Source organism: Nasonia vitripennis, chromosome 4, assembly GCF_009193385.2.
Source record: "Nasonia vitripennis strain AsymCx chromosome 4, Nvit_psr_1.1, whole genome shotgun sequence".
NCBI lineage: Eukaryota > Metazoa > Arthropoda > Insecta > Hymenoptera > Pteromalidae > Nasonia > Nasonia vitripennis.
Window position 1 is genome coordinate 19,340,873 of NC_045760.1, and position 25,361 is coordinate 19,366,233.

Sequence of the window (25,361 nt, forward strand, 5' to 3'; positions counted from 1 at the left end):
GTTGTATGTGCGCGTGAGAGAATTTTACGCAGCCGCCACCAATCCGCCATATTCGAGCGAGTAGTATATAGTATACGTATGTACGTACGTAATATATAGGTATAAAGTACCAAGTATACCGTGAACGGCCTGAACCTAAGCAAAATGAAATGAGCCCGCGAGTGGCCGAGTAGAAGAGAAGAGAGCGCAGTGCAGTGCGTTGATAGCATGTGCTGTTGTGAGTGCTGCTGCAGCAGCGCGAGTATACAGGTATAGGTGAGCCGTAAGTAGTGCTCAGGTCGTAACTCGTAGTAGAGACGAACCGGACACGCTACTCACGAGACCGAAAGAGCGAGGATTGAGGAACGGAGAGTGCAGACTGCAGAGAGCGAGATAGAGCAGAAAGAGAGCTGGGCTGCAGCACTGTACCTACATACATACAACATACAGTCATCGCGCGAGAGGAAGAGGCGACAGGGCAGAAAAACAGAGAGAGAGAAGGAGAGCTGCCCTATGAGCTGCCGACGAGTCGTCGACCTCGACCTCGTCGTCGCCGCAGCCGTAGCCGCAGCCGCAGACAAGCAGCAGCCGCGATAACTATAACCCCCTCGGGCCCTCGCTCGCGAGACGCGCGCGCGGCGTGCCAACCGAAAGGAAAGGACACTTGCCCGCACGGCTATATATAAGTACCCACTACTTATACACTTGCGCTTGCATATCGCTTGTGCTCCGCGCAAGTCGCAACAACCCCCCGGAGCAACCTGCATTCGGGCTTTCCGCCGTAGCAGTCAGACGAGAGCAGCATCACCGGCTCTCCTTTATCATCGCCAAGCCCTGTCGGCCCGGGTAGAATGAGCAGCGAGCGAGAGGCCGCGGAGAGCAGGCTACTCACTGGCAGCACTCCGTCGTCGTCGACCGAAGCAGAGAGCACCGCTAGCATGGGCGACGTCCTCACCAAGGAGCAACACAAGGATGACGACGAGGCGCCGCCGCCGCCACCGACAATCGGAGACGCGGCTGCCCAGGCACAACCCGAGCCGCCGCCCCCGCTGCCCAGCCTTGACGTGCCTGCTGCGCTCTGTCAAAGGTTCGAGGCTTCACGACTTCCTACTCCCCAGGCAGAGCAAGAGGTAAGCATTTGCTCATCCATGACTCTGTTTTGCTCTATTATGTTGAATTGCTCAGCTGTAGTTTGGCTATGTGCGGAGAAAGAGATGAAGACATTGACTTTGATGCTTCATAAAAATATCTGGCCAGAACAAAAATGAAAACAAACAATGGCTTTGGATACAGAGCAACTGTGCTCTGATTTATCCGTGCATAACTGTATGACATGTGTGACGAACATCATCATTGGCTGCTTATACCTGCTGAATACTGAGGGTGTATATACTTTGATTTTCAGAAAATAGCAGTGCAAGAGGATCGCTTATCGGAAAAGGTGGAATCCAATGGCAGTAATGATGCCATTGAAAACAGGGAAGTCAATGCGAGTTTGAAAAATAATGAGCAGAGCCAGGGTATTGGTGCCACTGTTGACTACAGTGATGGTGATTTATGTAACTGTGAAGACTGCAAGTGGAAGAAAAAGTACTTGGATCTATCTTTCTTGTGAACAGAGCATTGATCTGATTTTCTTGTAACCAGAGATGTAAATTTTTGCAGAGACTTGTCAGCAAAGGATCTACAGGAAATGATGAAGTTAAGGCGTCTTGGTATGGACTTGAGGCAGTATATTCGTTACACGTTCAATTGGTTCATAGAAAGCTCTGGATTTTCTGAAAATTCAGTGAAGACACCACTGCCTTATTCGCCAAATCCTCCTCTAGACTCGGAATCCGCAGAGAACATTACAGAGCTTCGAGCTTCTGTAGCTTTGTAAGCTTTTTCGTTGTTAATTCCTATATCATTTGCACTTAAAAATGTTGTTCAAATAACATCCCATTGTTTCTTTTTTCATATTCTAGATTATGTGAAAGGGTACCTTATCATTTATTTATGTGGCTGGTAGGTCAGGCACAAGAGTTTGTGATAGGTGTAAAGGTTCAATTGTTGACTCTTCTGTATGATCGCAGTATTGAGAATCTAGCTGAGGTTTTTCTAACAAGTAAGCATACTTACTAATTTTTTATAAATTTTTCTTTACAGTATTATTTACTTAATGAATCCTTTTATTTATAACAGAGCTACTTGATGGATATGAGGCGTTATTAGCAACGGCTGTACATATTTCTGATTTGCTAGAGCCTTTACAAAAGGAACTTTTTAGTAAAGTAAACCTGACGTGGAGTTACATTAATAAGAGTTTGTATCAAAACTACGTTTATAGTGATCCTTTGATACAAAATAACTTGCCTCCCTTTATTGGACAGGTAAGTTTCTTTGTCACCCAGTTACGTATAAAAGGCATTTGAAATTTTTTTTGTAAAGGTAAACTTTAAATTTGATATTTTATAGTTGAGAAAACATTTGCCAGTAAAGGGTTCAGAGTATCACTACCTTGTTCACCGCTACCTCGCATTTGATGATGAAATTACGAAAATTGGATCCCTGTGTCCTGAAATTGAACGACTTATTGACAAATATAAGTAAGCAATTTAAGTGTATCATCTTTTCTACTAATTTTGATTCTGTTTAATACAAAATTATCTTACAGTGCAGAACAAGTAACTGGTTCAGTAACTGGTACAGTAATGAAGAAACTGAGGGAAGACTTTGATCAAAAATTAAAGCTTGGCCAACCAACACCTAGCATTGATTTAAGTAGCAAAATAGTATTATCAAAGGAAGTAGATGACAGGTTAGTTTTTTTTTAGTTTAAACAATAAAATATATATCATTTTTAAAGTGATTGCCCATGAAATTATGTTTGGTAGCAGCATTGTTGAAACTGAACAAGTTCCGGAGCAGATTCTGGAACCAGATTCTAGATTTCATGTGTGTTCTATTTCTAATGCTGTTGAAATACAAAGTATGTTCAGTGACTGGAAAAAGTCTCCTCAACAAAGGTTAGCTGATTTGGTAGAAGCTCTAACTTTATCATCTCCTGTAGAAGAGGTTGAAAAAACTATGGAGAGGAATGCTATTCTAGAGAAGCAATGTTATTCTTCTTGTTTAGACAAGACACTAAAAGATGGCATTAATAAATCTGTTTCTTGCGAGAGATTAGCTTGCAAGTGTCATCCTAATAATGTCACCGCTGAATTAGTGCTGAATGTAAGTTTTTCACATGTCATTTTAGATAAGTGGTTAATTCTTGTCAGTAAAAAATTTATTCATATTTTTTAAATTAGCTTAAAGAAGAAAAGTTCCACGAACCTCAATTGAATCCAACAGTAAATCACTTCAATTTCAAACCTGATAATCTGAAAGGTATAAAAAAACATTATATTTTAATATACATATCTGCATAATATAATAAATCAACTAAAATTATTATTTTTAGGGACTCCACAAGCACCTGAAAGCAATGAATCCGATGAAATTAACGACCCTTCCAAAGAGCCGATGAAAAATGTTCCGAAAACTACAACTGCTCAGACGGCCCAAACACAAACTCGTCACTCCACGACGCAAACTACTAATTCAACCCATCCTCATAACCAAAATCAATTGCATCGTCATCACCATCCAGGTAGATGTGAGTATTAAAAATAAATACTTTTCAAAATTTACTAAAACTTGTAGGTTCTTCTATAGTTGTATTCATTTAGTATTGCTTAAATGAAGTAAACTTTATTCATTCATCCATTCATTCATTCAGTATACATTGGTATTAAATTGTAAAAGTGCAGCAAACAATAAATTCAAATAAATAATGATTAAAAACGAGATTAGCTGAGTTCTAAACGAGACGTTATCGTGTGCCAAAATTTTTTGTCAATGTTGCACAGGTTCTTCTCATTCTCATTTGCACGGAAGCTTATCGAATGCTGTAATAAAATCCTCTGGTCCTCATCGAACGCATGTAGGTCATAACAATCATCAATCAGCAGCAGTAACATGTCCTAAACCGCAGCACCTAGTCGAACATATAAAGCGATTATCGACCAGTGATTGTAAATACATTCAAATTATTTTTTATTTATTTTTTAAATTTTGTTGCCAAATAGTGCATTATGTTAAAGCCATGATATATATGAACTATTGGGTTATTTTTATTTCTCACAGTCATAATTTTATCTCGAGTGTGATTTTTGTGATACGTCGTAGCTGAAATTGTAAAATGTTTTAGTGAGTCCAGGGGAGAATGGTGATTGTTCAGATTCTGGAAGTAGCCATGAAGACTGTTCAGCGACAAACAGTCCGACTCCCAGAGATCCAAGTCGTCATTGCGATTGTTGTTACTGTGAGGTGTTTGGTCACGGTGTGGTGAGTGGCTACTAAGCAATTTATTTTAATTTTATTTATACGAAAATACTGTTTTAAGTATTTATCGAAATATTTCTTATTAGCCGTCAGTGGCTCCAGTTAGTAGAAACTATAACGAGATGCGTGAAAGGCTGCGACAGATACTGTCAAAGAAAAAAGCAAAGGTGTGCAAAGCTGCCTGTAATCCTCATGCAAAGAATTCCGTTGAAGTGTCATCGTCATCTTCGTCATTATCATCGTCTTCGTCAACATCGTCAACAATTACAAATGTAGATTCAGCGATACTGCCTAATCCAACGTCAAGATCAAATACGCCTGTTGTAAAAACCTCAAAAGCTGCTCCAGTTGTGGCTTCTAGGGTTGTAAATATACCTACCACAGCTGCCCCAACCGTTCCCCCGGTCAAACCAAAAGAAGATCTTTGGAATATAGAAGCTGCCGTTGAGTTTATTGAAGGTAATCAAAGCGGCAAAAAAGACTCGAAGAAAGCCGAAAAGAAAGCAAGACAAAAACAAAAGAAGGTAAGTGTACTTTACATTTTTAAAATGAATTTTTTTAATAGCCAGAACATCGGAGGTAACATTTTTAAATTATATTTATAGCTCGAAGAAAAGCAAAAAAAGGAAAAAGCGGAAGAAGATAAACAAAAACTATTAGAACTGCAAAAGAAAACGCCGGAAGTTACGATAACAGTAGTAAATCCGCAAAAGAAAACTCAAAAAATATCTTCACAACAGAAGTTGCCGGAAGTATCGATTCTTCCTACGTCGGGACCTCGATCAACGTTTACGGTAACGAAATCAACAAATATTGCGTCTAAGAAGAAGAGTATTGAAACCACGAGTAACAGTACGAAAAACATTAATGCTAAAGCTAAAAATACTCCGTTAACATTAGCGTCGCTTCCTACTTCGGAAAACGCAAAGAAAAAGACTGCTAATGTAGAAAATGAACACAGTTGTAATACTGCAAAATTCAAATCTTCCGGGAAGATTGCTGAGCCTGCGTTTCCTAAGACAGCTGTTACTGATTCTCCGCCCTTTCTCAGCAATTTAACAAAGAAAGAGAGAAGGAAATTAAGGCGGGAAATGGAAAAACAAGAAGCACTTAAAAAAGAGATTGAGAGTAAGCAGCCAACAACAGCTACCCCTACTTCCTCAGACAATCAGTTACAAATTGTCACAATCAAACGAGTCATGGAATCGAACAATGCTGAGCCTACGGTAACGATAACTTTAAAGGGACAGACCCCAGCTGAAGATAGAGTTTTGTTTACTCTAATTAATGGACAAACAAAAGATTCAGATGGAGAAAAGCAAACTTCTACGAGTGGTAAAAAGAAGAAGAATAAGGCTAACAATTCTACTAACCAGCAACAGCAAGGGCAAGGTACACACAACAAATCACAACAATCACAAAATAATAATCTCAGTGTTAAATCTGAATCAGCTCAAAAGCAGGATTCAAAAAATGTAAAACAGCAGCAGCAACAACAATCTGCTAAAGATAAATCCAAAAACGGAAAGCAGCAAGAGGAACAGAAAGTACGACAGCAATTAAATACTAATGTCGAAACCAAAAGTACAAAATCTAAAAAAGATAAAAAAAACACCGATAACAAAGAGAATATTAAACAAATTACACATGAAAGTCCTCCTAAACAAGGAGCTAGTGCATCAAACAAAAAGACTAATAAAGGAAACAAAGTGAGTACAAGTGAATTCATTCAATCTACTGCACAAAAACAGCAGCAAAAACAACAGCATCAGCAACAACAGCTTCAACAACAGCAATCTACTGTTCATATAAAAAATGCAAAATCTAATAAAAATCAAAATCAGAATCAGAATCAGAAGAAAACTAACAATAATAACCAATCTAATTCTGGAAAGATGAGCAAAACTACACCTTATTCCAATAATGTCAATCAGAGTGCTGTCTCAAACAAGATTGATAATCAAAAAGTTTCAATAGTAGCTCAGAATACATCAATTAAACAGAAACAGAACACTGAGACTGTGCAAAATCAAAAGAGAGAGCAACTTGATTCCTCGTTTAATAGTTATTACAGAGAAACTACAAGCAATGTACCATCTAGTATTAATATTGAAAATCTGAAGCTTCCACCAGGCATTACTATAACAAAAGTTAATGCACCAGCAAAACCTTTGCAATTAAAGTCGTCGAGTCCTCCGAAACCAGCTAATACGCCAAAGCAGACTACGATTATTGCAGCACCAATGAGTGGTGTTCAGTCATCAAATTATGGTCCTCCACAGGGTACTGGAAATGTTATTGTCGTTGATACTGGAAGGCTTAAGCAAGATTTGATTCCTAAGAATATGGATAAAGGTTAGTGTATGATATACTTTTGTATATTTTTATAGCACAGTGTGGCTAAAATCCGCTGTTAAGTCACGCCTATCTGTGACTAAAGTATTCCTTTTTTGCACTATGTTTATCACACTCGCTACGCTCGTGCGCTAAACTCACGGTGCAAATAAGGACTATTATAGTCACGAATAGGCGAGACTTGTGAATTTTAGCAGTTTGTGCTATAAAATTTTATACGATACTCTTGACTTAAATGGTTCAGTTATACACGGCGCTTAGCGCCCTCGCTACGCTCGGATGCCAACTGCGCCATGTAAAAAAGAACCATTTAAGTCACACGTATCGTAATGTACTATTGATAAATATCAATAGTACATATATTGATACATTGATTGATACATATTTATTTATCAATAGTACATTACGATAAGTGTGATTTAAATGAAATTCAATTTCCACCTCGAACCTGGTTTAGATAAATTAATTAATTTTTTATCACAACATGTAATACTGAATTAAATTTTTGGGCTTGGTAAACGTAGGCATTTTGCAATCGAACTCAACTGTATGACAAACGTTTTCTATTTATATGTGTGTGTGTGTGTGTGTGTGTGTGTGTGTGCATTATCAAAAGTATTATTTTTTATTAAAATTCCATAAGAGCTGCTAGAGTTTTTTTTTTAGCATTATGACTTTTTATGCATTTTATATGGATTTTGGCAACTATTTCACTTTGTACCGGATTTTTACAGTTAAAAAAATTTAGCTTGAATTAAAGATAGAAAATTATGAATTTTTCGATACACTCCTTTTTTTGTATAAAATATAATATAACTGACAGTAATGTGTATCACGTAAAAATTTGCCATTTAGCCGACTACCGATTTACGTGTTTACCGATTTTTGTACCTTTCCTGTAATGCATACCAAATTATAATTCGATATCAACGATTTATCATCATTTCTGTTATTTTACAGCAAACGTCATACTTATTCTTTTGTTATACTGGGTCTGGTCTGTTAATTGAATTATACGTTTGTTATCTTACTGCATAAATATTACCGGCGGTCAGTTTTTAAGAATCTTATCTAAAAAAATGTGTATTAAGGAGACTTTAGGAAAAAGTGATGTTTCTAATTTTTTTGTGCTGGAGTACGAAATTGATTTGTTTTATATGAGTGCATAAGACACTTGCTATTTCTTTGATAAAACCTCAACGAGCCTTTAATGTACTGTTTAAAAAAATTAAGTATACTACAAGAGGCTAATAAACTTTTTTAGACTAATGATTAAGCACGACTAAAAGTCAGGGCGTTGAAGGTTCGCTTGGTAAAGCCCAATCCTCGAATTCTAGACTTGCCATCGGGGCGATACCGCGCCCTTTGATAAAGAAATTTGAGCTTAGAAATTGAGCGATAATCGAATTTATCGTTGAAATGGCAATAATTTATTATTAATATGAACACTGTGCACTTGTTGCTGTTTTCTCAGCTATTTTAGGGGCTGGAAAACACGAACCGATTTAATTTTCCAGGGTTGATGGACAGTGTAGTTAACAGCCCAACCTGTGCTGTCTACGAATTCTCAATTGAACCAAGCTTTCAATCATTTACAGACGCGCCGAAGGATATAAATGGTCAAACGTCCTCGTCAAAAAAGAAGAAGAAAAAGAAGAATAAGAACGGAGCTGCAGGAAACAACGATAAATCCAGCAGCAGCCTTCAATCGCTACAGGGCAACAGAATACAGGTATCCCAGCAGCAAAACTCAGGCGACTACATGAATGTGGAACCGGCTCGCATCCTTCACAATCCGACGACGAACATGGTGACCATAAGAAATCCAGCATTCGGCCCGCCACCGCCAAAAATGGAGCCAAGTACGCAACAGGCTGCAATTATCAGAGTTGCCGAAAACGGTATGGTGACAATTCGTAGTCCAGCGCTTCAACAAGCCATAAACGCAGGTCTGCAGCCACCCCCTAAGCCTGAGTTCATTGTGAAAGGCACAACAGCACCGAGCGAAAGGGTAAGTGTCAGTACAATTTTTTGAGTACTTAGAATCATACTTCGTCACAAGTACATCGTTAAATGTTAAGTTTCTTTTAGTCGAAAGAAACTTCTCATTTAAGGTAGTTTACCAGCTGCAGTGGTGCTCAATTAGGGTTTTTATTAGAAAATTCCTTTTTTAAGATATTATACAGTGTTATCTAATGACAAAACCTTACAATTCTTACTATCAAACATTAGAATAGTGATATAAATTGTTTAGAGTATAAAATACTCTCAAAACTTGTAAGCGGGAGAAACACTGCGCACCTATATAGATATACTGATAGCATGGGATGAAAACTTTGAATTGTTGTATCTTAAAAAAAAGCCTCGTTTACCCTATCCAACTTTTTCTCCATGATTTATATTGCTATTTTACAGCATAAGCTAGTTTTTAAAAAATGTTCTAAGAAAACTCGCTTTGCAATTCAACTAAACATCCTCAAAATTCGGTCTCGGTATAGGCTTTCCATGTTAAAATACAAAATTTCAAGATTGAATATCTCTAAAAATAATGTCGCTTGGGAGTAAAAAAATACCACGTTGTAGAGGATACTTAATTGAACATATAAACAAAGTTTGTGCAATATCCTAAGAAAATTAATATTCCAGTGAACTACCTTAATTTGTTAATTACATCACCTGACATGCAGATTCATGTTTTAAAAATTTTGATTAAGTAAACGAAATCAAAACGTTTTGTTTTTAGCCAAGCCACAACAACTTTATTACTAACAGCAGTGATTTGGCGGCTACCGCTAGAGGCTCAAACGGAATGCCACTCTCATCAGATATTGCTGAGCTTCGTAGGAGACTTGCTCAGCCATCCTTTCACGAACAAGCGTCGAGCTCATCGACACTTTTCAACAACGGCCTCTCGAGCATTCAGATTAGCAAAGTAACTAATGGTCAATCACCTAACATTCCGGAAAATGGTATCAACCTGAAGGGCACTAGTGTTACATTGACAAAAATTAGGAATGTTGATCAGCAACAGCATATTCAATCGCAACATCAACAAGTTGAGGAACCAAGAGTCAATGGAAACGCCAAGAGTCGCAATAAGAAGAAGAAACGAGGAAACGGAGTGCGATCTGGCGGCGATGACTTGACTTTCCTTGGTGAGAAAAGCAACTAATTACGATAAAAAAACCTTTCAAGCATTGTTAAAAGGCGACTTTTTGTTATTACTTTTTCACTGTGAATTGCTTTCTGACATTTTTATTTTATACATCGTATCGTAAATTATGATAACAGTACTTTTATTTGAGTTCAGATTTTCATAAGTTTTTAGACTATTTACATTTTTTTTTTAAATTCCGTTCAAACCTCAGCAATATTTTTTCGTAGTAAATAGACTATTCAATTTTTTTTAAAGAAATTACATGTGATACTAGGTCTTAGAAAAATCGTATTATTTAATCTTATAAGACTAATAATAGTTTAATGCAAGATGCACAATTAGTACAAAGTATAAACGTTAAACTGGTCATTTTAAACCAGCGTTATTATACAGCAATTTAACAAACTTTTTCTCTACATTGACTCGGATGTATGTAAATTAATATTTTTAATAAAGATCAAACATTTTACAAGAATTTTTCAAAATTGGTTCTGTACATGAAAATGCATCCTTCAGTCAGATATTTATTTACAACTTTAGAATCAAACGATTCAAATTTTATCATATTGCATATTTTTTACCGACCTTAACAACAAAAAACCATCAGTTCGTAATTTTCATGTTATTTTCATATTAATTTGGTTAATATTACGAAAGAGCAAACACAAACGAACAAAAATGTAGAAGAAACGATTTTTGCAGACTAGAATATTTTTTGCGAGTATTAGCTCGACGTATATAGCAGCGCGCTTAAAATAGAGAAGGGTTTTGCATCGTCTTATGGTGTGCACGCGACAAATGTGCGACAGATGCCTCCTTCGCTCTCTCTCTCTCTCTTTTTTCTATCTCTTCCCTGATTCTACTCTACCGCACTGTTTCAGATTTTTTTTAAAGCTTTAAGTAAATAAATTTGAATGGGTGAAAAATGCATAAGTGTATAAGACTAGATGCTAAAACAACACTGATGCGAATGGGAAATTTCATGAAAATAATAAATTAGTTCTTTACAATTTTTATAAACGAATAAAATTGATTGGATTAAAACGAAATATTCGAGATGCTTTATTGTCATTATTTTTTTTTGTGTCAAGTTTTGAAGTGAGTAATTCCAGAGCGTCATGTGAATTCCCAATTCGCATGCAATGTCTCTTGTTTTCATTTCAAAATTTCAATAAATTAGATTTAAAAACTATATTTTATTAGCCAAATTTTGTAAGAAATGGATGTCGGTCATGGTGTTGCTTTTTGATCTATTTTTTAGTATGGTATAGTATGTCGGGTTAGAGGGTAAACATAAGGGAGGGTATACAGAGTCGGTGTCTTTTGCAGAGAGCGTATTCACGCCGAAAGACATAGACCTCGAAGATGGCGAGATGGACGATGCAGAGCGCGAGCTCGAGGCCTTCAAGCGCTTCTGCCTCCAATCTGTTCCGCCGCCCCGCAAAGAGAAGGTCAACCTCAATATCAAGGATATCGTTCTAAAGAAGAAGTCGTCGTCCTCGAGCTCTTCAACATCGACGTCAGCTTCCGCCGCGGCAAAGCCAGCGGCCGTCGTCGCAGCCATATAAAATGAACACCACGACTAATTTCGCCTGATGACATATACATAGACACACCTATTCTACCACTTTATTCGTTATACTTTTTGTGTTTACTTGGAAGACTCCGATTGAGTGCCTTGATTTTCTGAAAATGACTAATTAGTTGTACCTCAGGAACAATGCAATTAGCGAGTTTTCGCTTATCGAGACACTCCATTTGTTATAATGAAAGAGTGCATTATTGTAATTTTAAAAACTCTTTCCAATCTTTTACCTACTTTCCATTTCCCGCGCTTCTCATCCCTCCTCCTCTCTCTTCTCTCTCTCTCTCTCTCTCTCTCTCTCTCTCGTACTTTTTGAATGTTAACTTATAACTGCCATAAGCGACGAAAAGATGCGCGTAAGTTAAAAACGAAGAAATACTTGCGCCAAACTTTTTCTTCTGCTTTTTGTATTTGCTATATTAAATGCAATATCTGATATGTTTATTCGTGCAAAATGCTTAATGATGATGATAATGTCAACGCGGATGATAATAATTAGAAAGACGATGATGTTGACTACGACGGTATGGTCACGCTATGGTTTTCAAACATTTTATATAAATCTTAAGAATGGAGCAAACGTTTTTATTATCGCGACGAAAAACGTGACTTTTTTAATCCACGGAAATACTATACTCTGATAATACGCATAATTAATATTTCCGTATGAAAAGAGCTGTTCTTGTATTCGGGATTTTCATACAATCATGCACTTACTTACATTATAATCATTTGTAAAAGTGACCTTTTTGTCTTATGTATTGGAAGACGCAAAGGCAGCAAATGTCCCGCTGTTTATATTTATTATTTAATAATCTGTTATATTATAAACTAAATACACATGACTTTCGAATTTCTTGCGGCACGTGGAAATCAAGAGAGCGAGTCAAGGTGCGCTATCTGTGTATATATGTATAATTTACAAATTTGTCCGATTGAGAGTGTCATTAGAGCTTTGTTAAAATTATTTTTTTAGGTACTCTCGATCGACACATTTCGAATAAGGTACTTTAGTTAAGTTTATTTTCATGTAAGATTTCTTATAAAAGAGTTGACAAACATATTCAGTCAGTTCGTAGATAGCGCATGATGGTTCCCTCATTAAATCTTCTCGATTGAGTGTGTATGTATGACGTATGTACTATACATGTTGTACGTGTAATTTACACATGCATGGGACTGCAAGTACATTTATATAATTTAAAAACCATTAAGCTACATTTATAACAATTCGAACATATTTTCATCTTGCGATCTTTATGCTCTTGAATACATTGTTAGTTCACCTTCAATAAATAACAATGAAACTTATTACTATATAATAATGACTTATACTAGAATTTTCGAAAAATACGATCTTTGGATCCTATATATGTATAACTATAAGACCAGTCAATATGGCTTTAAAGAAGATGAAATCGATTGATAAAGTTAGATACATTTTGATACTTTCTTTCTACATATTAGCAGCATGTTATAATTTTAGAAAAAGATTTAGATAATAAGATTCACGCGACTTAATATTTATTATTACCTTGGCTTTAAATTTCTAAAAGGTTTAACAGAAGAAGAGAGAATAAAAATGCGATATTTAAAAAAGTTAAAAAGAAGACTTGCAATGATGGCGATTTGGCATGAAAAAGAAATAGTATAGACTTAAGTAATGTTAAGTTGTGTACATATATACATGACAAATTATTTTAATGAGAGAGAGAGAGAGAGAGAGAGAGAGAGAGAGAGAGAGAGAGCATATTTACACACACACGCGCGCGCGAAAAGACACACAGTCACTCTTGAATTTTAAAAATAATGTACATTTTCGTTAGGGAAAAAGAGATGAATAACTTACGGACTGAAAATGATGTATTGGCTTTAAAAAGAGCTTTACTACTGACGGAAAGATAAGGATAACTCATTGTTGGCATTTCATAATAGTTCTTAGTAAATAAAATTGTATTATAGCATAGCTTTTCATACAGAAAGATACATTTCGTGAAAAACTTAAAATTTATTGACTCACATATATTGATTTTTCAACACTGCCCACGATCCTTCATTTTAGTATTGGTTTATAAATTATAAATAAAGTTTGTATACAAAAATGATGCCTATTGCGATTAACATTACTAACTTCAATTCTTCAAATCGCATTTTTGATTTCGTGTTTTCCTTTTCAATCATTTAAAATTCAAACTCCAACTAATAAACCAAGTAATAAGCTATTAATCGAGAACTGCTGTGCGCTAAAATTTTTATTTTTGCCAATCAAAGCTTGTAATATCTTTGCATTTCTAAATTCTGAATGGCGTAATTCTAAAAGTCAGAGCCCGGCTTCAACCAAATTTCGATACAATGCGCCTGTTACATGCATCTCGGAGACTATTATGTATCCTGAAATGAACCTCTGCTCGAGTCAAAGTCTATTTGCAATACTTCACATCCACTGCTGCACTGTACCTCTGTAACACTAATTATGTCGAAAGGAACATAAGCTTACGCATTGTCAACCTCAGTGAATCAAATTGAAAAGACGTCGAGTTCCAAACTACAGACGGTTTTTATATTTTCTCTCCTGCGCTGCGTATACCGCGAGGGCGGGCATGAGGCGCTTTTAAAACGAAGCCGCTTTAATTGAGAACAGCCACGCAGCGAGAAATCTCAGTTAATCGCGGGAGAGACGCGTGAGTATACTGTATAGTATGTATAATACGCGCGTAGCGTAATGCCGCTGGACGACGACGGATGTCACCAGCGGGAAGCAAATGCATTCTGCAGCGGCTCTAAAATTACGCTGCGGCTTTAGCATGGGATACGCGCGCGGCGACGACCTGACTTTCGAGAGGCTGTTTACCCTTGCTGTCGCCGCCGCGCCGCTCCCAAACCTGCGCCGCGCGTGCTTTTAGTGAGTCTTCTTCCTTTGCTCTTCGCTTTTCGATTGTGTATTTTGAAAACAGTGCGTGCGCGGCGTATTAGATTTCAAATGTTTTTGTATTTTGGATAAATTTGATAATTGATTGAATCGTATTTCATAGGCAAGCGTTTGGGTACAAGATTTATTTTTAGAAGAATATATTTGCGGCTTATAGTTCAAATTCAGTATTGATTCCAGGAAGTCGATAGATCAGCAATCTAAACGGGATATGCGAGTCGCGACGTTGTTCGCTGCGCCGCGGACAAATCAAAGAGCGCTTATACAATCGACGTAAACTTCCGCACGCGCATATATACTCTAATGCGCGCGCAAACGATATACCATCATTCAGACACGGCTATTATCCGCCTTCTTCCCGTAATAATGCGCCTTTTGTTTTCATCTTCTATGGGCTTTTTGATTTGTCCGACCGTTATGAATACTTGGATATATTCGAGTTTTATGAAATTCGGTACATCCGTTCTATGAGCTGATTATCAGTTCGATTGAGAACTCGACGAAAATTTTAAAAGCGCATACTAGATTATGTCAAAAATGCACTTGCGAGATATTTCGAATTTCTCCTGGGCGAGCTAAAGGAACACAAAAAGCGCGCGTGCTTCGAATCTCTTTTTGGTTCCACTGTGATGCGAGAGAGAGAGAGAGAGAGAGAGAGAGAGAGAGAGAGAGAGAGAGAGAGAGAGAGCGGCTGCCGCGCGCGTGCGTGTCTAAATTAAACCATCTTTATAGATACACGTCCTCGCGGCGCGTGCATATTTATACATGTATATTCGGCCCTTCTGGTGCCGCTCGGATTAATAATATAAGCGCATATAACACGTCCAGCAGGTGCTTTTACTATAGGCGCGAGATCAGTGCCCCTTTACGCGCTGCACCAGAGCAGCAGTTATTTTCGTCTTGAAAATATTATTACCCTGCGCGCAGGTCGTTAATCTGCCACCGCGCGGTTCTCTCTTTCCCTCTCATTTGCTCTCAGCGACTGACTGATTACCTACTGACTTCACGTGAAATAATAAGTGTCGACGAAAAGAGAGCAGCGTCGCGATGACAGTTTCTTTGGGCTATCGGCAGACGTGAACGCGTCGTGCGCTAGTAAATCGACAAGTTCCATATACACCGACACGGGTGTACGAAGAAGTGCTTAGACCTGCGCCGATGGCGAACATGCTTGAGCTTCGGTTTTGATGTCGCTGCACGGGGAATCGCCGCTTTCCGACACCGAGGGGGAAGAAATCCAGGCGATAGGTTAGCGCGTGTGTAGCTTATATTGTTTTGAAAAATCGAACGAGACTATAATTCGTGCGTGTTTTTGCGAACCGCGGCAGCGTACGAGACGTTTTCGGAAGTCTCGGCTTCGTGTGGCAGCGTTCAGCGAAACCCAAACCATCGGGACAAGACGAACGACGACGATGGCGTTACGGAGGTTCAGCCCAGAGAGAAGTCTGCGAGGGGCTTCGCCAAGAAGGCAGATTTTGTCGACAAGATCAACGGTATTGTATAAACAATGCGTTGTTACTGGTTATAGTTTTTGCATCGTTATTACGTTCTTTAAAACTTATCGAGCAGACGACGTTGCCACGACGAGCAGCACCAGCAGCAACAATGACATATGCAGAATCTGCCACATGGGAAATTCAAGGTCGACTCAGAGCTTCTTAGGCGAGCACGGAAATCGAGACGCCAACCCTAACGCCGGCAGCCGAACCTCATCCTGCAACCTCAATCTTGGCCTACTGGTTTCCGCCTGCAGGTATGTACGCACATTTTTTCAAAATAAATTAGCGCAGTTTGGAGGGACATGGTCTGATTAAAATATAATTCTCGTTTTTTTTCTGCTCAAGATGCCGTGGCACAGTAGGCCTGGTGCACACCAAGTGCCTCGAGCGCTGGCTGACCGAGTCCGGGCACACTCGCTGCGAGCTCTGCGGATACAGATACGCGACGATCCGGGTGCCTCGCCACGGGATCCTCCGCAGCATCCTCATTTGGATCAAGACCTTTGTCGCCACCCGCCAAGTATATCCCTCATCTCGATACCTCCATCAATTCATCCACTCGGCGCACTTTTCTTACGCCCTCGCTCTCTGCTACTTGGCCGCTAGATGATTCACTGATTTCGCGAAATGTCGCAATTATATACGAGCCACTCGGAATAAAAGAGAGAAAAACGTTCAATTTCGTCGTTTTACTCGTGACCTTAATGACTAATGTAAGCACGGGCGCGCAGATGCTTCTGGACTCGCTCTACCTCGTGGTCACGACGCCCTTGGCCGTCTTCTCCGCCTACGTATGCGCCAGGACCTTGAAAATGGCCCTGGAGAACAGGATAGGCGATATCCCCTGGACCATCGTTGCCATGCTGCCCACCTGCTCGCTCACGCTCGTCGCCTACTGGGGTTGGCTGCTCACGCTTCAAAGGTACGCTGAACTGAGATACGCAACTTCGAATAGCTATATGCACACTGAGCTGGCTTTTACGGCTGTTCTCAGACATTTTTCCACTCCGAAAGCACGTACGCGCATATAAGCAGTCGACCGCTTTAATTAACGGATAATGACCTTCCCGCGTCGTAAAGATTCCCGAAAATAGATTTCTAAATATACGTACTTGCGAAAATTCAGCCGAAACCATTAAATCGGCTTATATGTATACCTTTCCTCGTGCATCCGAATAATAAAGTGAAATTTATCACTCCGCAGTACGGCTTCTTTGCGCTAATGTAAAATAATACATTCGTACCCTGTTCATATACCATATCGCAGATTGCACGGCCGTCGGTGGCGTCAGTACTGGCAGAGCAACTTCATCGTCCAGCTAGTTCCCGATAGCCCCATCCTGGCGAACCAGAGCAGCGAAGATCTCGATTTCCAGCAAGAGGATGTTTACGAAGATCTGCCAGACATTTTCAACATGATCTAGCGCTGATCGCCCGCTGTTTGCTTTGTATAGAGGCCGATTTCCGCCAACCGGCGCCTGCGATAACAACAAAAAATAAGACCCGCTCTCACAATAAACAAGCAAAGACTTGAAAAAAATTTAAAAAAAAAAACGAATTTATTGGACGCTCCACATCGACGTACAAATTACGCGTGCGTATTTACTCGGAGAGCGAGCCGGTGCGGAAGAAATAAGGTGTTATTTTAGCATCCGCGCCGGGGAAAGTATTCAAGAGTAGTAGTAGTAGTAGAGAGAGAGAGAGAGAGAGAGAGAGAGAGAGAGAGAGCCGCGCGCGCTCTTGAAATTCGTAGGTATTTATAGGCGCGGCGTTGAAATTTCGGTGCACTAAGTAAGAATACTTTTTTTCACGCGGCTGCAGCGCCCTATACGCTCGATACCGGGAAGTATCGTTTCGCCCCGTGTGCGCGTGTGTGTGTGTGTGAGAGAGAGCCCGAGATGTTTATCGACGAAAGCGATGACGATAATTTCTGTCGTCGCTTATTTCCCTATCGTACCGTATATGTAATATGCGCGCAGTTGTACAAACGCGCTTTGTTTGCCGCTGCGCCGGTAAAGGATAATAATTTTTTGCTATGGTAGATTATTTTTTTTAATCGTCTACCACGCGGCGCATGCGTTCGTCGGGACAATGAGAGCGAGCTATTTAATTGCATTTCATCAGGGGATGCCTCCTTGATTGTTCCCTCAATTAAGGTCCCTCTATTCTGCTCAAGTCGAAGTGCAGCGTCTCTCTGCAGCATCAGACGAAGAACTATCGGTCGCTGCGACGTCGTTTTAATATTTTAACGTTCGCATTTACGCAGAGGGCTTTATTCCTGCAAATACGGCATGCAGCTCGTTTCGCGCTAAAATACACCGCGACGCGCCTTGCGGTCTGTGCCAGTGTTAAAATCCCTATATCCCTCTACTCTCGCGACGGTTATTTCGGTCGCCAAACCCCTTTTCGCGACACACACACACACACGCTGCAGCAGCAGAACCGTTTTACGCGTATACTACTCCGGCCCCAGACGCAAAAAATCCGCGAACGCGCCTCTCGTTCCCCTCCGCGCAGCCCTGCGGTGTAGGTATATAGTCGACGTCGTCTTTTTCCCTATGCTCGTTATGTGTGAAAGGCCGCCGAGATTCAAGAGATTATATTTTCGGGCGACGTACAAGAATTGCTATATGAAGAAGACGAATCGACGCGCCCGCATGAGACAATCGACGGCCCCCCTCTCGTGCGTTATACGCGCGAAACTTAACTCGTCGCCTGCGAGGCCCTTTGTGTGTCCGAAATGAGAGCGATTCATTCGTATAAGGATGGCCCGCTTGAATTAATATAATTCCTTCGCTCGGCGCTTTGCACGGACAGAGTAAGCGTCAGGCTTTATGTCATTGCTATATATTATGTAAACAGCGAGAGTCTAAGAAGCCGCGCGCGCCTGCTCTAATATTTCGCGCGGGGCTGGAGCCAGATGTCAATGATACTTTTTACTTGGCTCTGGATACGTTTCCGCGAGCGTGCTTATTTTAGTCGGCGCGTGCGCGCGTGTATCTCTCTCTCTCTCTCTCTCTCTCTCTCTCTCTCTCTCTGTGTGTGTGGGTGTGTGTGTGTGTGTATATATACGTTCGCGGGGGATCAAAAATTATTGCGTGTTTGCAGAGAAGGAGATTCGAATTGCGCGGCCTGAGGATTTGCGACGAGCTATACGAGAAGCAAGTTATTTGTTTACGAGTGCGCGCTTCGTGTATACAATTTTTGGATTCTACGTTTGACGAGAATGTGTAATCCAGTACACATACGTGTAGGTGCAAAGAACCAAACGGAGATTCACCGATGCGGATGTGGCGAGCCCGACGCTAAGTTCCTGATATAAAACGAAGGCGTATAATATTGGCGTCAATAAAGCAAATGAAAAACCACTCGAGGCCCAAGACAAACATTATAAATTGATGGATAAATGCGGTGTGATAGAAGAGCCAGTCGACAATGCCAAAGTGACACTGATTACTGTTAACAGAGGCAATCTCGGTAATTCCTTCATCGTGATGCGCTTGATGGTAGATGATCGAGCACGCCGCTAGCTGTAATTTCGGCCTTATCTACATTCGCGAGATCCCAGTGATTACAAGTATTATATCGCGGGGGAAAGCAGAGCACACGAGAACAATGTTTGGAGAGAAAAAAAAAGTTGGAATAATTTTTATGGTCTTCGTATGCTGTTAATGAAAATGTATGTTTTTATTTTTGCCCATACCTACGTTAAGTTTCTGGTTTGAATTAAGTGCATCGATCAGAGATCAACTCTTCACGCGGCAATAGCAATATAAAGAAACAAACTCGTAACGATAGCTAATCACTCGAGAAACAAATTTTCCGTACGGAGATCTTGAAGCCTGCGCGCATCGTCGCGGTAGCAGATGCATACGAGAAACGCGCGTCAGACCGGCTGGCTTCTCGCTGGGAAAAGAGAGAAGGAGAGGCTGCTCCCGGGAGATGAAAAAAGGCAAAATAAAATCGAAACAGCGAAGGAGAAACAATCGGCGGAAGTGCGCACGAGCCTCGATCCGCAGACACACTGCACGTGAATGGCCTTTATCTTCGCGGGCACATCGTGAAAGTGTCCCGATGGGATGCGACTCGTCAAGCATTTTCAAACAGCAGTGTCTGCCTCGTATAACGTGTATAGTGTATACGTACAGACGCATTTTCTGGCGATGGCTCTTCAAAGCCGGGCGAGTGTATACGCAAGCGCCTGTATGCATATACCTGCGGGATCATAAGTTATGTCAGCTTCGGCGCGGCGATTACAAAAGAGCGCTAATCGAGTATAGAACATTTTCGGGGGATTAGTCAGTAAGTACTGATGAGTAGTTCAGTGATGCTATCAGCTGCAGTATTTCAAACGAGTATTTGAAAAATAATATTCTCCATGCGCTGCGTATGCCCAGTTGCGGTATATGGAAAATAGAGCGTGCGTGTGAATGATGCCTATAGATGTACACGTATATACAACAGATACGCGCGTTGATGCGCACGATGTGTACCTATTCTGATCCAGTGATCTTCAAGGGCGCGCCGGAAATCATCAAACATCGCTGACTGAAAGTTTTCGAGGAGCAAAATGAATAGCCTTTATAACATACGTGTATGCGCTGCCCTTTGTGTAACAGATTCCGCGTAGAATCCAGCCCGAGTGAAGTTCCCAGAGTTCGCCTACTTGAAATTCGAATAGTCGAATAGTACTTTCGACAACAATGATAACTTTGTGAGTTATATTTCACGTTTTTTTTTTCTTTTCATTGAAATGCTGAAGGCGTCAACAGGTAACCTTATGACGTAATTACGAGTCGATGTTTCTTTTTCATCGGAGGCGTTCCCTCTCGCAAAAGGTGCACACAACTTTCCCTCCTAAGCGAGTGGCGGGCACGAGCAGTATTGAGCTTGCGAAGAATATTAAATTCGCACGTTGAGTCTGTTCGAGTTGACGTATTCGTCGAGTAGTAAGAACGTCGCTTGCACCTTAATGAGAATCTTTATATTATTCGGTGATATCTTTTAATGTACTATTGTAATGTAATATTACATCGACAACCTCGCGGTCCGAGGTTGAATAGAATTCATAAATTTGTATTGTATAATCATTCAGAAAAATTAGTTATATTTTTAATGACAACGAGCTTTTCGGGTTACTGTAGGTAAACAAATATCAAATTAGTTTTTCATACTTAACGAGAGAACGCCAATCTTTGAGTCCAACTGACAGCTTTTCAGAAGAAAATCTTTAGAAAATTATCCTAAAATATTTGCAATAAAAAACTACGGTTTTGTTTATTATGAAACTTCATTGTTACGTCTAAGGATCACAGATACATTCAATTATTCTTACAAGAACGAAATTTCATTCAATGCCCAGATAAAATTGAAGACTTTCATTCGAGTTTAACATCGAATTTTCATTTGTCCTTCTTTATTTTGCTGAATTTAGATACTGCCCTTCTCCTAAAAATCATACATTCCAACGTTTTTACTGGTGCTTCAAATAACAGACTGAAGAAAAATGCTACTACGCGGACCATCACTAGATGACCAATGCAATCACGAATCTAAAAATATAATATATGAATCATTAAAAAATATAATACAGAGTCAGGTGAAATTCAATTTCTTACGATGTCATAATCATGCAAATGTCTTGGATTTCGCGCGTTCGCCTTTTCCATTATCATGAAAGCAGTATGTAAGAGGTAAATGCTGTAAGATGTTTTGTTTAGTGGCAACAAATATTTCCAAGATAAAATTGTTGAAATAAATCCTACAAAAAAATTAACCGTCATAATTCTGATAAAAAATAATCCGACTTGTAACATTCGATATGTGTGTCCTACCAGCGGAAACATGTAAACTCGCGTAAATGATCCAGCAAATAGCAAATGCCCAAGCTGTTCTCACGAGCGCTGCAAAAGTTACTTCCCAAGGTAAACTGTAAATGTACGATTCTTGTGTGAACGACCTGGTACCCAGTATGCAAAAAGCAAAGGATACAAATGTCAAAAACCATCCTGTGTAAAGCGCCATCTGTACATATAGAAGAACGATCAAGTATTCAATTTCGATGCACGCGTCAAGTGTATTTAATGAGGTACGAGAATCGCATGACATTACCTTGCCTGCCTTCTTCTTATGTTGCAGGACGCACCCTACAAGGTCATCGATGTAATTTTTTTATTATTATTTTTTTTTAATGTATAATTGATTATTTTATTAGTTATTTATATCTATTCGAGTTCTTACGTAATTGTTTTTATCCAAAAAATTCTGCATGTACAATGCAAAAGACCACCACTTTGTTCGAATCCCTCTTACGTAGATGCTCACGAACCATTCATACCATGGTCCAGAACCATCAGATATGAACACGTACGACAGTAAGAGATAAATCATAACAGGCGCAGTCAACTTATACGTGTAAAATATGTTGATCGTATACTTTTGTAACTGACATAAGTATCTTTTCATTAAAACTCACCTGATATATCGATGCGAATAATGCAAAATAAGATTGAATGGTTTACTTTTCTGTCTTCCTTTGAAAACAGAGTAAGCCATTAGAAATCCACTCAGTGTTAAAAATTTATCCACGCCGTGTGCGCCAATAAGAGGAATCAGAGATGCAGACGATGAAAACCACTGTAAGCGTGCATAACAGCATAATGTTTGTTAAAAAAAATTTACAGATTTCCATTTTTATGAATTTTTATGAACACCAAAATTTATACGATCACGGGCAATCGTTTGTATACTAACGATTACCAATTTTATCATTCAAATTGGCTATATCGAAGACATTTAGATTGACCGCGTGAAACTGAGAGAAGTACTCGTGTGACAGGACAACCCAAGCTGAGCTGATAACTCGTAACCCGTGAATGACAGCTACATCATCCTTTGGACGCCTCAGGCTCAAAATATCCGCCGCGCTTTTTGCGATGGATAGTCTTGCAAGAAATAATTGTCTATCGCTCAATTAATTTCAAGCCATAATACCTATTGGCGAGATCGCATCCAGTGCATAGCACAAGAAAACCCACATAAACTGCTAATATCACAGCACTGGAACATAAAAAGTAAAATTGTGAAAATCCAATTATTATGTTAACATATAGAGTACAATATATATATATATATATAAGTTATGGTTGATTAGTGTATGTACGCACGTCCAAAATTGAAGTCCATCTTTAGCAGATCTATCCGAATCAATGGCAGGACAACTTGTTGATATCAGGGACATCTTGTGGCCCTTGAATTCGACATTTTCAATGGTCGAATTAACTAGTCGAGCAACATCGTCCACGGTACAACCTCGTGGCAGACAAACCGATAGTGGCGGAACGAGAAGATAAGGTTGGATTGATTTCGAAGGTACAGTATTGGCCACCTGCTTCCACGTACTCGTCGTACATACCCAAGTCGACGAAGTTTCCTTGAAAAAGTCCTGCGGGAATCCTTGACCAAGCCGCGATGTATATATAGTTTTCTAATAAAGGATCCGTCAAAAATCGCTAACACTCACTCTGTAATGCCCATAATTCTCGGTTCTGCCTGGCCCTCTCCCAAAGATCCAAGCTTTTTACACAGCTATGATTTTTCGCGTCATCGCGATCTGCTAATAATGTCTTATGATTTTTAAGCAGGTTTTCGGCATTCAATAAATTTAGCTTTTGCTCGATTAGTGCGTTTTGTAAAAATTCAACGCTGTAAGTCCGCAAGCAATCGACTGTTTCAGCGAGAAACAATAATACGCACTAGCCGAAAAATCGTCTTGATTTTTTCGTAAGACATTGTTCCGCGCACTCTTGGCGTTTTTTCAGCGCTTACCACAGATAACAACGATCAACAACAGGTATGTTACACATCAAATAACTTTCAATCGATCATAAACGTGTGCGGCTTTTATAATGAAAATATTCATTAAAAGGGTATACTATTTTTATGCGTTTTGTAATAAGAAATTTACGATTGTAAGTCACATATATAAAGGGTGTCCCATTTCAATGACTATAACGCTAACATATCTCGCGTAAACCATCAGACCTCTTATGACGAAAAGTATTTAGGCAACAGTTTATATTCAAGGTTATGTCGGGGTCAGTATGTATTTTTCTATTACATTTTTGACATTATAAATATTATATGAGGGATCACAGTGATCTAAAGGGATGGTTTAGACGTCAATTGTTTCCTACAGGAGGTATCAATGATATTGTTGACCCTAAAAAATTTATTCTAAGCCAGACTAATGCTTTCAATGGTCCATTGCATTACCCCTATAAGATAAAATCGCGTTGACCCAGTTATTTATGGCAAGATTGTGTTTGATAAGGACACTTGAGACGAAATTGTGTATAATCCGCCTAAACCACTTTTGACTGGGTCACCAGATTTTCGACTATTTGAAAAACACGAGTTGACCTTCAAATAACTTCGACCAGGAAAGTCAAGTTTACCAAAGCGCCTTATCTTGAGACATGAAATCACTGTTGTTTTATGAAACAATTTGCGCTATTATATAAACCTTATAGTTTCTGAGATATTTTAGCGACAAAATGAAAATGGGACGCCTTTTATATTAAGAACAAAATTGATTCAATTGTTTTTATTAATACGTTTTTTAAACTTTGTACGTAGTTTACTCACATTCCTCATAGACAAGCAAAAAATAAGGCGACCACAAATTAATTAATCATCACACAATATATATATATATATGTTATAGGGATCACGCACACGCATTTTCCGTTAATAGCCTGTTAGACTTTTAGCCGAAAAGTGAAAGAGAAGAGAAAAAATATGAACGCGTGTTCTGAAATCAATTTACTCGCTTGAGAACTACGTGTTGACATACTACTTTAGTCATATTCTCACGCGGCAAATTTGAAATTACTTTATAGGAAAGTTGAATCTATTCTTAATATAGATAGTGCGCTACGGGATTTTCAATGTAATTCCTGAAAAGATGATGGATACGTCACCCGGAACTATTGTACACTGATGATTTTGACACCGGACAAACTCTACACAACAATAACCCTACACGCTACACAAAATAATTCTACACAGGAAATAACTAAACGGAAAAATTCTACACAGATATTTACTGCACGGAAATTCCCTACACACATTTTCGGTGACTTTACTACACTGCAAAACTCTACACAATCGTATAACCTATTGTTGTCAACAATGTATAACTGATGTGATATGATTTCAACGACTTATTATACCACAGGCTTTTGCAACTGATGGATTTAAACAAACTAAACATAGTCAAATTTCAAATTGCATATAATTTCCGATAGGCACTGTGCAAGTCGAGCTTTGGCTGTATCGTTGATTTAGCTCCGACAATGGTAGGCAGCAAAACATTCGACAACACGGCCTATAGACTTATAAATAACGTTCGTTTATTGCTCTATGTATGTAACTCCAAAAAACGAATCAATAGATCTTTCACTGCAATCAGATCTCGCGCGTCGATCG

At 39.2% G+C, this 25,361-nt stretch overlaps 2 protein-coding genes across 5 annotated transcripts; both read left to right on the top strand.

Annotated features, from left to right (window-relative positions):
* Positions 1-141: 141 nt before the first annotated feature.
* Positions 142-13,451, top strand: LOC100114737 (formin-J). Of its 4 annotated transcripts, none has more exons than XM_031929485.2 (17): positions 626-1,109; positions 1,385-1,569; positions 1,645-1,857; positions 1,947-2,086; positions 2,164-2,351; positions 2,437-2,567; positions 2,636-2,779; positions 2,856-3,195; positions 3,273-3,351; positions 3,425-3,619; positions 3,873-4,037; positions 4,214-4,350; positions 4,434-4,871; positions 4,953-6,702; positions 8,301-8,713; positions 9,446-9,857; positions 11,189-13,451. In XM_031929485.2, exons 1-17 carry the CDS (start codon positions 831-833, stop codon positions 11,425-11,427), a joined length of 5,448 nt encoding a protein of 1,815 aa, XP_031785345.1. In that variant the 5' UTR covers positions 626-830; the 3' UTR covers positions 11,428-13,451. The 4 variants fall into 4 exon arrangements, with proteins under 4 accessions (XP_032455080.1, XP_031785345.1, XP_031785346.1 ...); XM_031929486.2 differs by having other exon boundaries at positions 2,859-3,195; XM_032599189.1 differs by lacking the exon at positions 3,873-4,037 and having other exon boundaries at positions 142-1,109; positions 2,859-3,195.
* A 1,907-nt stretch (positions 13,452-15,358) lies between these two features.
* On the top strand, positions 15,359-17,412 carry LOC100678102 (E3 ubiquitin-protein ligase MARCH3-like). Its single transcript, XM_003425859.5, has 6 exons — positions 15,359-15,621; positions 15,702-15,866; positions 15,943-16,126; positions 16,218-16,392; positions 16,604-16,794; positions 17,140-17,412. The coding sequence occupies exons 1-6, from the start codon at positions 15,561-15,563 to the stop codon at positions 17,294-17,296; spliced, it is 933 nt and encodes a 310-aa protein (XP_003425907.1). The 5' UTR covers positions 15,359-15,560; the 3' UTR covers positions 17,297-17,412.
* Positions 17,413-25,361: the final 7,949 nt, after the last annotated feature.